The following is a 12,539-nucleotide window of genomic DNA, read 5'->3' as shown; positions in this document are numbered from 1 at the left end:
TGTGTTTCTCTTGAAATTTTGAGTCACAGCACAAGCCGAATGATAGGGTGTGGAGCACTTCATCTTGGTAAGCATGTGGTCACTTTTATTTTTTTGACAAGTATTATTTTTGCATTTTATGCGAACCTTTACGGCTCCACCGTAGAAAATGAATATGTAATATTCTTTTTTTTATTTATTAATTTAGCACTAATTACTTAATTTTATAAATATTTTTATAAAAATTAAATTAAAATTTAAAAAATTTTATAAAAAAATTAAAATTTAATAATTTTTATAAAAATATTTATAAAATTAAGTGGATGTTTAAGATGATATATATTTTAATATAATCATATTATATTTTATTAATAAAAAAGGATTATATCAGTTATCTTCATTGAGACAATTGAATGAAAAATCAAATTTCCATTTACCAAAATAGCTTAATTTTATGGATTTAATTATTTGAACATAATCAAATAATGCACAACCATGCACATAACTTTATATTCTAGTAATTATGATTCAATTAAAATAATAATAGAAAATAATACAATAATAACTTAACCTTATATAATCAAATTATACCATTTTAATTGAGCTAGCATAAAAAAATTATTATTTATTATATTTTTATATTTATCTATTATTTTTTATAATTATAAACAATTTATTAATATAAAAATTAATTTAAAAAATTTAAAATTTTATAATTAATTTAAAAAAATATATAATATAATTTAAATAAAAAAATACTCAAATAAATTATTAACCGATGAGATAAACTTAAAAAAAATAACAGATGGCAACAGCTAATTCATAAATTTTAATAAAAATACATGTAACTATCAAATACTCTAAAAACTAAATCAAACATCACCTTAGTTGTATCTGCACCTGCCCACCTCAAATCTCCACTGACACACATAAACGGGAACAATAATAATAATAATAATAATAATAATAATAGGACCCCAAAAGGGAGCATGAGCCTCCCTCCTTAGGCTCAAGTGTCTAAAAATAAATAAAGAAAGATCTGCCCTAAAATGGCTAAAAATATATAACAGATCTCTTACTGACATTTCCCTGTCCCTAAGTGAATCTATTTTTTTCATTTTATTAACTAGATATTAAATTTTTTATAATAAATCATTAAATTATATAAAATATTTTTATTTTTATTTTTATTTAAATTTAAAATTTTAATTCATGAAATTATATAATAAAAATATAATTTATTTTTCATTGTTTCGTGAAATTAAACAATGTTACATATTTTCTCAAATTCAATTTTCATTAAAAAAATATATATAAAAGTGAATTGCCTATTTATTAAAAAAAAAAATTAAATGCACACAATGAATCTATTATAACTGATGAGCTATATAATATAATATGAAGTAATTCTCTTAGTTTTTACCATAATAATAAATAATTTTAAAAAAGATAAATTGAGATCTCTGGTATGATGAACTATCTATAACCCATCGGCTGAAAGGAATAATCAAGTTTTTTCGGCCAATCTTCCTCCACCAATTTCTTCAGTTATTTGTGGACTTAAAAGCCTCATTTATCATTTTTATTATTAGGCCAGTCATCTGTATTGATTTAATTTCATTTGTGAATCAAATTTGAGTGTTATTAGATGTGAATCAAATTTAATTATTGTTGTGGCTCTCCAAGATTTTAGAGAGTTTTTCTGTTTGTTCTTTTTCCCCTAGGGTTCAAAAGCCGTCAGTTTTTGCCGTTTCCTGTGGCCTTCATTTTTTCCTAGGGCTCTTTTTTCCTTCAACACCTGTGATTGATTGAGTTCTCTGATTTTATTGTATTGTGAGTGATTGAAGAGTTCTATGAGTTTTCGAATTTTATTGTGCTGTTATTTTATTGTATTTAAGTATTGCAACTACAGATGAGGGATTGATTCGATTTTATTCCAATATAGCATTGTTCTAACTTATTTGATTGTTTGGCTATTTCAAATTGCAATTGAAATTGAAATGTAACGTATTGTATGCTATTGATGTATTTTTGTTTGGCATCACAAATTTTGATTGTTAAAAATAAATGAGTTTGAATGCGTAATGATTTGATTTAAACCAAAAAAATTGAACTGAATTAAACCAAAATTTTTTAAATTAATTTGATTTGATTTTTCTTATATTTAGATTTAACTCGGTTCTCTTCTCATAATTTTAAAGTTTGGCTCTTCAGTTTTGTCAATTTTATTTGAAACCGCACTAACCAATTGCACACCCATATCTTGGAAAGTATTGGATTTTTTTTTTCTTTTTATCAATAGTGTTGGATCTCAATGTAAAAGAAACGTAAGGCAGCAATGATTGCCTCAGCATACACTGACAGTAGTATATAGGGTATACTCATGTTTGTACACTCTTTCCTCATTAAAGACTCCAGTATATGTAACAGGCAAATTCAAAGAAGCTACAAGTCTAAGTTTTCTTATCCATATTGCTGCATCATTTGGGTCATATGGAGAGCCTTTCACAGAATTGGAATTTCTTTAGTTCTGGGGAAATTTAATAATGTAAGAAACTTGATAAAGAAGTTTCTATTTCCGGGGCAACTAAATTAGTAAATATGAAAACAGCAAAGAGTATTAACAAAATTAAACATTACCTCGAATGCTTTGCTATAATTCGCCAACCTTGTGCATTGCTTGCAAATTGCAATGTCCTACGAACAGGAAGCTGCAGGGTATCATATGGCCTAAGCATAAATCAAAGCATCCAACAAATGCTATGCCCTTTCCCTTATAAGCAATATTGATTTTCATAATAAATGACCGCCTATTCCCCTGCAGGTAAATGAGGAAACAGACAATATGCAACATCCTCACCGTTTTTGACAATATGCAGCAGCAACATTCAAGTCTCAATCCATTCCTAATTCTCACTATTACTAATCACAAAAGTTCTCCCAATTACAGCACAGTGCAAACAAAATAAGGATCTTGAGTTTCAAAGAATGGGAAAGGTATATAACAAGAACGAGGAGGAATTACTTGATTTGAACGAGTAAAGAACGTGAGATTCCAATGAGTGAAGACCATGGAAACGAAATCAACTAAATTCAAACAAGTTCATCACAGATTCATATATAGCACTTAATTATTCAAATTTCCAGAGAAATTTCCATCAAACATTTGATTAAAATCTAAAATCAAGGGAAAAAAAAAAAAAAAGGATCAGCCACCAAAGCCATAGAGCGTCCGACCCTGCCTCTTGAGAGCGTACACAACATCCATGGCAGTTACGGTCTTTCTTCGGGCATGTTCAGTGTAAGTGACAGCATCCCGAATCACATTTTCAAGGAAGATCTTGAGTACGCCTCTGGTCTCCTCATAAATCAGGCCACTGATACGCTTTACGCCTCCTCTACGAGCTAGACGACGGATTGCCGGCTTCGTGATCCCCTGAATGTTATCCCTCAAAACCTTCCTGTGCCTCTTGGCTCCTCCCTTTCCCAGACCTTTGCCTCCTTTTCCTCTCCCCGACATTTTTCCTTCTCAATTCAGTTCAGTGACGAAGGGAGACGGCTGGTTTAGGGTTTATATTGGGAATTTAGGAGCGAACCTCTTCAATTTCCAATTTTCAAAATTGCCAAATTCTAGAGCGCCAAATTATCCGTTGGATGGAGTGTTATCGACGGTTGATAAGTTCAATCCGCGTCAAATGAATACGCTTGATTTGAAGCGTTGATGGATGTTCATCTAACCATACTCTTTAGCGGATTGCCAGAGTGGACATGTTGGAAAGAGAACGCCTTGTCGTTTGATTAGAGGTGCAGATGGTCTTGTTATCGTTTGTTTCATTAAGGGAGCTGTCGCATTATGACGATTTCCAGAACAACGACTTGCCGTTTTCAGGAGAGCATTGAATACAGCAAAAAGGTTTGAGGGAGAAAATTTTTTAACAAATGAACCCACTTGACCAAATCCACAAATTCTCTAACTAAACAGATACTGGCCTAAAAACAAACTCCATATTGGTATAATTTGGAACATAACAAAGGGAAAATCAGATAACTATCTGAATACATGTGCAGCAGAATAAACATGAGTCGGCTAAGTACTATATCTCAGGTTGTGAGATTTTCTTGAATGGCTATGAACGACCCTAGTATGTTACCACCAACATCCGGGAATGTTTCGCAGCCGGGCAGAGCCTTGACCTTGCCTGTTTGATCAACAGCAACTGGATACTTCAAGAGGTGACCCTTCATTTCTGTTACATTATCAGCTGCATACTGTCTCCAGTTGAGCTCACTCAGTGACCTTACACGTCTTACACATTCAAGACTCTCTGGTTGCTCAAAGCATTCCTCAATACCTCCAATGTGCTCTGCCCATAATGACATCCTATGTCCATAAATCTGCAATCAAAGCAGCACAATGCTAAGCTTCAAAACATAAACATATAACTGTTGGAAATTGTGCTTCAAAAATACAATGGCATGATAACTTTCACAATGCAAATGGACACAAGTCCAAACGTGGTATTCTTAATTTGGAATTATATTGTTATTTTATTTGAATAGCATGGTCATGATGTGAAAAATTTAAACCACTCCAACAGAATAATAAATGCATTCAAATATGTGTAAGCAGGCTTGCCTGTCCGTGCGGATGAGAGCGCCTTGCAGAGGCATGCTGAGGTTGATATGCACCCATTGCTATCTCAGTGTCTCTGGTACCATCCATGGAACGCTGGTTGATATTTGCAGATCCCATTATCACATACTCATCATCCACTATCATTCCTTTGGAATGAATATAAATCTGAAAGCGTCTATTTTTCCGACTCAACGCCTCATTTACCATAAAACAGAAAAGTTAACGTGCAGATTAAGCAGGTGAAAAATGAATAATCGAATGGAAGTGCCAAGTGTGAAAACAAGGAATATAATTACCGAAGAGAGATACCTGAGGAGTGTTTGTTGCATTGGTACTTTGGCCATTTAAACTGTTTTCCCTGTCCAATGCCTCACGATTACCAAGGCAGAAGAAATTCAAGTAGTCTTGTGGCTCATATGTGTTTTCAAGTCCAACTTCCACCAAAGCCTTGTAAATTGTTTCATACATCATTTGCATTGTCTTTTGCTGCAGCAAATAATTAACAATCATACTAGTGAAAAAGATATGTCAATAAACCTAAGCATAGTGCTTCTTGTCCGCCTATAGGAGTTAAGATCCAGCATTTTTCCTGAATAATGAGCATTAATATTAACTTGAAAATCAATTCCAATGCTACCCAAAGTGGAGAATGAAATACTTAACTGCTACTACTGAAAAATCTCTCACATTTCAGAATATAATCTCATAATTCTTACCATCAGTATTCCTTCTAAATTAAATAGGGTGCCAAATGGTACATGTAGTTTAGAATCAGAGATATTAACATATGAGTTTGCATGTTTTAGATAAATAAGCCAACAGAATAAACATATTTACGAAGGAAAAGGAGATCTCCAATTTTTTACAGTGCAAGATCTTCTTTTTATCTCACCTACGAGACATGATAATTTTATAAATCTATCTCTGGCTTTACCAGATGCTCTAGACCTAAAAGTACTTGTCAGATGGTAATTGGCTCCTACCTGCCAAAAGAGAATCCTCTGCGTAGGAGTGCCTGTAGGAACACCTTCGGGCCACATTGGGATAAGAATATATGCAGAAAACCTCTCATTTGCTCTGATTTTGTTGGCAATCTTAAGAGCAATTTCCATGGGTATTAAGTTATTTGCACCTGCAGATAATAGTCACATTTAAAACTGTGCCAATGTCAAATTGAAAAGAAGACATTGGTTCTAGTTTTTATCTTTAATTTTTCTATATATTGTTGACATTTGAAAAAGAATGATGTTACACTAACAACATGTTAATTACCATAATCTAGTACTGACACTTATAAAGAAGGGTAGTCACTGACTAGTAGCAGAGTGCAATATATGACTAAAACCAAAGCTTACTCTATACATCAGCATTAGAATTCATTAAAAATATCAAAAACATACAACAATTATGATATCACCTTCCCTATAATTCATTAGTTCTAACATCATAACCATGAAAATCCCACTTAGAGGCCTTTTTTCTGTCTTTGCTACATATTGAAGTTCCTCACCTATGTCTTTGTGAGCATCCCAGTTATACGAAGATCCAAGAAAGTACTGGTTTTCAATATAGATGAAATGTTGGGCGGCACGGATTGCTTTGATATATGCTGTATGTATGCTCGCATCTATGAGTACATTCTTTCCGCATAACAGGTTCTGTTACAAGATAAACATATCAGGTTATTGATCAACTGATTCATCCATAATGATGATGATGCTTATTCATGAAATGCAAAGGAAAAAGTTCTTCAAATCAACATTCTCTTACCCTGCTTGTTGCATCCTTTGGATCATCCGGGAAGCCTTTGACAGAAGTGGAATCAATTGAACGGAAAACCTTCAATTGTTGGAAAATTAGTCAACAGAGAGAAGCATAGAGAATTGGTGATCAATAGGTGATTGACATCCATTATACCTGAACATGCCAAGTCTCTGGGTCATTTTCAGCCTGGCAAGAAACTTCTGCAATCCCAATTATTTCAGGAATTCTTTCAAACTTGAGTAATGCATCATCATATGATGCCTTCAGTCTTTGAATCCCATGAGGCTTTGAAGCCTTCAACCAACGCTCCTCAAAATTGGTGAGAATATCATATGCTGCTGGGCCATCAATTTTACAGTGCAAATCATGCCATGGTTGTCTTGGACAACCAACACCAGGCTCCTGATAAGTGGCAATAGTAACAGGATGTAAAGAATAATGACTATAAGTTTAATAATAGATTCCTCATTCTCAGTCTTTATATCTTGTAATTTAAGGGGAATCCAGCCAGATGACAAAAGCATTGACTCAAATAAGTTAGAAATTTGATATTGTTGAGTGCTTTCAATTCTATGGACTACGATACATAAGCCAGTCCAAGAAATTTGAACAGCCAAACCTAAATAGGATTTCCAGCAATGAGTGGCAGTATCAGGTGACTTGGATAGAATCATTTAGACATGCATTAACCTTGCTAGACAATTTCAGTAAATCAAATTAAGGATAAAAAATTTTCCATGTCTGAGACAATAAAATTGAATCTAACATTTTGAGTGCATTAAATGAAAAAGATTACCATGAATGTAGGGTTGCGATTGTCATCTTTGTGCACTGTTTCTAATGTCCTAAAAAGAGGATGCTGTGGAGTGTCATATCGGCCCATGCATAGATCAAGTCCTCCAATAAAAGCTACAATCTTTCTTTTATAATGACCTGCATCAGCATCCACTATCACTGTTTTCTGATGATGACTATAGATTGTTCCAACTTCCTGGTAAACAGAAATTAGAAGAACTAGAGATTCAGATAATGTGGCATTCAGAACGTTATAACACATACATATACATATATATGATACAGTCACACTTAAGTATATGTGCATGTGTGTCTACTGTCTATGGAAAGATTTCATGCAGGGGAAATGAAATTGATGTCACCAGAATTGCATCCATTCTAAAGAAAAGGAACATTAATAGCTTGCAACTCTAATATTTATCATGTCTTCCTCATCATGGAGAAACACTGCAACCAAGCAATATCATTTTCAAAATTTCAGCAAGCACTGAAAAATCCTAATGTTTAATATCTGTTAGATCAGAATTGAGTCAATGATGCTTCATCAAGGTTGAACATGCTGATGGTAACTCTTAAAACAGGATAGAGAATTGACAGATGTTAGTCATCTAGCAACATTTCTTCACAAACAGTGGATCATTTGAAATTAGGCTGAATGATTGACTGTTCAAAACTTGGGGATATCCAAAGAAATGACTGTGCAACTACTTTCCCTTATAGGTGATTTCCATTTGCAATTTTTGTTATTTGAAAAGCAGCACAATTGGACAAGTAAAATGCAGTATTTCAAATGCACAGTAGTATATATAAATAAGCTCATTATTTATCCTCTCTTTACTTTCCTTATTAAACAGGATAGGTTCATGTGGTAAAGCAGCAGCATTTAAGAAAATGTGACAGTGAACCATTCATGATACTCTGACCGTGAAGAGATATCTGGTGACTATTTATATCCAACCTGCTTTTTCATAAAGCTGTGTCCTTTTCCACCAGATCGAGGGCAAAGCAGCACTTGCACTGAAGAGTGCTTGAAAAAATGGCGAGTTTCCTCATCACTGGTGTTCATGATGCCCTCCTACATATCATAGAATTTAATCAATACCTAACAAAAAAGAGAAAATATATGTAGTTCTATTTTAAATATGTGAGAAATTTACAAGTATCGAGAAATATACAGGCCAGTTAGTCTGAACAAGTGTTACTGACCATATAAAAATCAGTAAATGACACAAGTATATCATCTAAAACAAAAGTTGCTTCATATTGTCAAGTTTCCTTTACATATCTACCACATTATACTATAGAAAACAGGAAAAATCAACAGAATTAGCTAGATTATTCAATGAATTCATCAATTTTGCTGCAACATGATAACGAAACAATCTTTATATATGCTATTGTCTTTCATAAGAGACAAAAAAGCAATGCCTGTTCAATTGAATCTTGATAGTCTGGAAAATATGATGTCAGTCGCGTACAGAAATCAGGGAAAGATTTAAAGGTAAAGCAAATAATGCAACTCAATGAACAAAGAAGTTTAGTTTTTTCAGAGTTGCATTGTTATACACATTTGCCATGAAAGATTCAAGTGTACACTTAAACTACATACTATTTCTTGCCCCTTTAGTGTTGGAGGACAAAGATCAAACCTGCAAAACCAATTGTTATGGGCTCTCCAACATTGAGCCAAACCTTCATTTTTGAACATCAATGCTGCATAAAAGGCATCACAGCGAGGAAAAATTTTCCTATTATAACATTTGTGTCAAAGTTACAAAAAGAACCAGAAAATTAAACTTGTTTTGAATTTTTAGTCCAAAAAATGCAATAAAGCATAAAAAGCATCACCATAAGCTCTGAGTTTCTTACCGTTTTATATCCCAAGAAACTCCTAGAAGTAGGATCATCCCATACAAGGAGCAGCACTCTTACACCTTCCTGAGATTTGATTTTGAGAAGATCACCCAATGTACAATCCTTTCCATCATGACCATCTCGAACCAATCTAACCTGGTGGTATACAGACCACCCAGTAATGTAAATCAAACGCCGAGCCTGACTGATGGCATTAAAGATGTCAAGCCAGCAAGTCCCATGCTCATACTGAACATGACCATCAAGCTTCAAATCAGGTAGGCAACCATCATGAACATGTGCATCTTGATAGAGAGTAACTTTGCCTCCTCTTCTAAGAGGAAAGTACGTTCCCGGAACCCCATTGTAATCAGGACCTGAACCTACTCCATGCTTATAAATTGCCATTTGCTGTACTGGGGTAAACTGAATTGATAAGCTCAATTCGGCTCCAGGCTTGCAAGGCTTCCCATTGGCGGCTAGAATTGGAAAAGTGCCCTCAATTTTCTTGCCAGAACACAGCTGCTCTGCTGGGATTCCCACAGCACCTATAAGCTGTGAGCCAACAACATCATTGTCTTTGACGACAAAGTGCAGCTCTGCAGCATGATGTGCAACAGGAACATTGAAATGCTGCATCCATACTGGATTCTCGCTATTATTGATGACAAAAGTCCTCCCAATTACAGCACCAGATAACGAAATTGTGACATACGGATCACTAGTTATATTATTACTTACACGACTAACCTTCATAGGCAATTTGGAAAACATGTCCCCTAAGGCTTTATGAAACATATCCATGTTGGGAAGTTTTTTAGCCTCCTTAACCCATATATCTAAATTACCATGCACAAGGCAAATTTTCGAAGACCCTTTATTGGTCTGGAATGGCACTTCTTCTTGACCCTGCATATGACGTGAGCCACCTAACGAGAATGAATGATCAATAGTATTTTGAGCCATAATAGATAAGATTTCTCGCTCAGAACGAGCAGATATCCAATAACAAGTGATGGAAATTGTTTAAACTGGGCGAATGGATCTCCAAATCAAAATTTGACAAATACCCAGTTCATATGAAGGTAAAATCAAGTAGTTGGCAGTCACCAAACGAACACTGAATGTGGGCAACTCTAGATAGGCAAGAAATGAGTGAGAAAAAAAAAAAGCAAAAAGATAGAGACAGGACAGAAAGAGAGGAAAGTGGAGGTATTTGCAGAGAGTGTGGGAATATAAAAAAAGAATGGAAGGGAAGACAGAGTTGAACGAGTAAAAGAAAGTGGGATTCCAAGAAGGAAAACTGGAGGCTTGAAAATGGAAAAATGGGAAGCAAATATTAATAAAGAAATTGGAAAAAACAAGAGATTGGCGAACAAATACTGACAAACAACAAAAGAATACGGAGAATTCATAGCTTCCATTATTAATTAAGCATTTACAAAAGTAGAATCCAATCACCATGTGGAGACAGAGTTGATTTATTGCAGGCCAATGAAAGAAGTAACCTGAGAGGAAAATTACGTCCTTAAAATTCCCGCGGGCGGATTCTGATTTGTTGTTGTTTTCTTCGTCAAAGAACGATCACTTATTGATTTCGTTATTTATAATAAAGAAAAAATAAATAAATAAAAAAAGAAGATAACTGTTAAAACAATATGTCTTGGTTTTTGCTAATGGCCGCCAAAACCAGAAAATTGAATGTGAAAACGACCGAAATTGTTTGTTTCTAGAAGGACTTGGCCCGTTTGAATATTCTACCGTTGACGTCGGGTTCCAGAGCTTCAACGACGAACTGCAATCTACAGTTGGGAATATTATAAAATTGTCACTGCAATTTATTAAAATTAATAAATCACTAAATATTTTTAAGGATATTTGGCAAAATATATTATTTAATTTTTATAATTTTAAAATCAAATAAGTTAATCGATCACGTTTTAATCTTTTATCATTAACCAAAGTTTCAATTGGAACAATCAACTCTGAGGAAATCAAAAATTTAAATGCCTTGGAAGATAATTGGCGATGCTAACAAATAAAAGAAAAAAACGTAATTTTAGACAGAAAATGGATGGTTAGTTAGTACATACTTGTTGAGTGTTATGACACTTCTGCTTTATTTTTTTCTTATTATTCTGTAATGGTATGGTGTAGATTAAGTCAAGAGTAAAATTTTAAGATGTATATGTCATTCATATTTTATTTTTTTAGATCCGATTGATTAGGGGTGGTAATTCAGGTTAATAGGTCGTGTTCGTGTCGTGTCAACACGCGACATGAATACGATTAAGATCGATACAAACAAAACACGATTAACAAATTGTGTCTAAAATTTGAACACGAACACAACTATTTTACTATACGAGTTACATTACATGATATGATTAATATTAAATTATATTTAGTATATTCAACACGACACGACCTATTTACCGCAAAATAATTCATTAGTTTGATACGTCTTAATCCATTTAACACGCTATATAAATGGATTCATAGGTCATAGTGAGTTAAATAGATTAGTGGGTCACGGATTAACAAGTGACACGAATATTAAATCATGTCATAAATAAATGTGTTAAGTCGGATTAGTGGGTTAATGTGAAAACCCATATACATTTATTTTTTTATTATTATTTTATTTTAATTAGCTAACAATAATTTAATATATTTATAAAAATATATATATATTTTATTAGATGGTCTACTTATTTTTTTTATTTTTGAAATTAAATATATATCTGCAATCTGAACAACCCAGTTCAATAATAACTCTTATCCCATTCTACACCTAATAGAACTCTTGAAATATATATATATAACCTAATCATCTCTTCTGCTAAACTTTGTTCTCAAAACCTGGTTGTCACCTCTATCAAATACTCTCAACAGAAAATTCCTAAATTTTTACTTCTCTATTCATCACCTTCGATTCTATTTTCAAGGTAAAAATTCTCATTCCTTGTTCAATAATGGGTGAATCTAATTTTATTTTCTTTTCTTGATCTGTTACAACTACTCTAAAAAATTTATTTTCTCTTTGACCATTGATATTGAATTGGGTTGATCATGATTAATAGTAACATTGAATTTAGATTTTGTACATACATCTATATATTCACCGAATCATTATATATATATATAAAACCTTTGTCTGTCATTGTTCCCTGTCATTGTCCCCTGTTCATCCACGTCCACGTCCATTGTTCCTATGAATTCGTCTCTGTTCACCGAATCATTATATATATATATATATATATATATATATATATATATATATATATATATATATACAGGAATTCGTCCCTCTGTTCGTGTGAATTCGTCCCTCTGTTCGTGTGAACGGAATCAGATATATATATATATATATATATATATATATATATATATATATATATATATATATATATATATATATATATATTAAAGTTTTATTTTATTATTATTTAATATTTTTCTTTTAATATTTTGGGTGTGTAGGAGATTCGAATATTCAATCAGCCAATTG

At 33.0% G+C, this 12,539-nt stretch overlaps 2 protein-coding genes across 3 annotated transcripts; both read right to left on the bottom strand.

Annotated features, from left to right (window-relative positions):
- Positions 1 to 3,038: 3,038 nt before the first annotated feature.
- LOC110654803 (histone H4) lies at positions 3,039 to 3,730 on the bottom strand. The gene has a single exon (XM_021810912.2). It carries the CDS (start codon positions 3,497 to 3,499, stop codon positions 3,188 to 3,190), a length of 312 nt encoding a protein of 103 aa, XP_021666604.1. The 5' UTR covers positions 3,500 to 3,730; the 3' UTR covers positions 3,039 to 3,187.
- Positions 3,731 to 3,965: 235 nt separating this feature from the next.
- Positions 3,966 to 10,576, bottom strand: LOC110654802 (phospholipase D beta 1). 2 transcript variants are annotated; one of them, XM_021810911.2, is made up of 10 exons: positions 9,044 to 10,562; positions 8,133 to 8,249; positions 7,176 to 7,370; positions 6,533 to 6,781; positions 6,386 to 6,454; positions 6,126 to 6,273; positions 5,599 to 5,747; positions 4,925 to 5,101; positions 4,616 to 4,810; positions 3,966 to 4,374 (listed from the first exon to the last, which is right to left on the bottom strand). In XM_021810911.2, exons 1-10 carry the CDS (start codon positions 9,992 to 9,994, stop codon positions 4,081 to 4,083), a joined length of 2,544 nt encoding a protein of 847 aa, XP_021666603.2. In that variant the 5' UTR covers positions 9,995 to 10,562; the 3' UTR covers positions 3,966 to 4,080. The 2 variants fall into 2 exon arrangements, with proteins under 2 accessions (XP_021666603.2, XP_058009622.1); XM_058153639.1 differs by lacking the exons at positions 3,966 to 4,374; positions 4,616 to 4,810 and having other exon boundaries at positions 5,065 to 5,204; positions 9,044 to 10,576.
- Between the last annotated feature and the right edge of the window lie 1,963 nt (positions 10,577 to 12,539).

The sequence above is a fragment of the Hevea brasiliensis genome, chromosome 9, assembly GCF_030052815.1.
Source record: "Hevea brasiliensis isolate MT/VB/25A 57/8 chromosome 9, ASM3005281v1, whole genome shotgun sequence".
NCBI lineage: Eukaryota > Viridiplantae > Streptophyta > Magnoliopsida > Malpighiales > Euphorbiaceae > Hevea > Hevea brasiliensis.
Note: the sequence above shows the minus strand (reverse complement) of the source record. Positions and strands in the feature narration are given on the sequence as shown.

What these genes read in the sequence shown, in the direction of transcription:
- LOC110654802 (XM_021810911.2), bottom strand. Translation starts at nt 9,994, where the DNA reads ATGGCTCAAAATACTATTGATCATTCATTCTCGTTAGGTGGCTCACGT. An exon ending in CAGAGACTTGGCATGTTCAG is followed by an intron (nt 6,455 to 6,532) that starts GTATAATGGATG and finishes CAACAATTGAAG; the next exon opens with GTTTTCCGTTCAATTGATTC. An exon ending in AGAGGATTCTCTTTTGGCAG is followed by an intron (nt 5,102 to 5,598) that starts GTAGGAGCCAAT and finishes TATTTGCTGCAG; the next exon opens with CAAAAGACAATGCAAATGAT.
- LOC110654803 (XM_021810912.2), bottom strand. Translation starts at nt 3,499, where the DNA reads ATGTCGGGGAGAGGAAAAGGAGGCAAAGGTCTGGGAAAGGGAGGAGCC.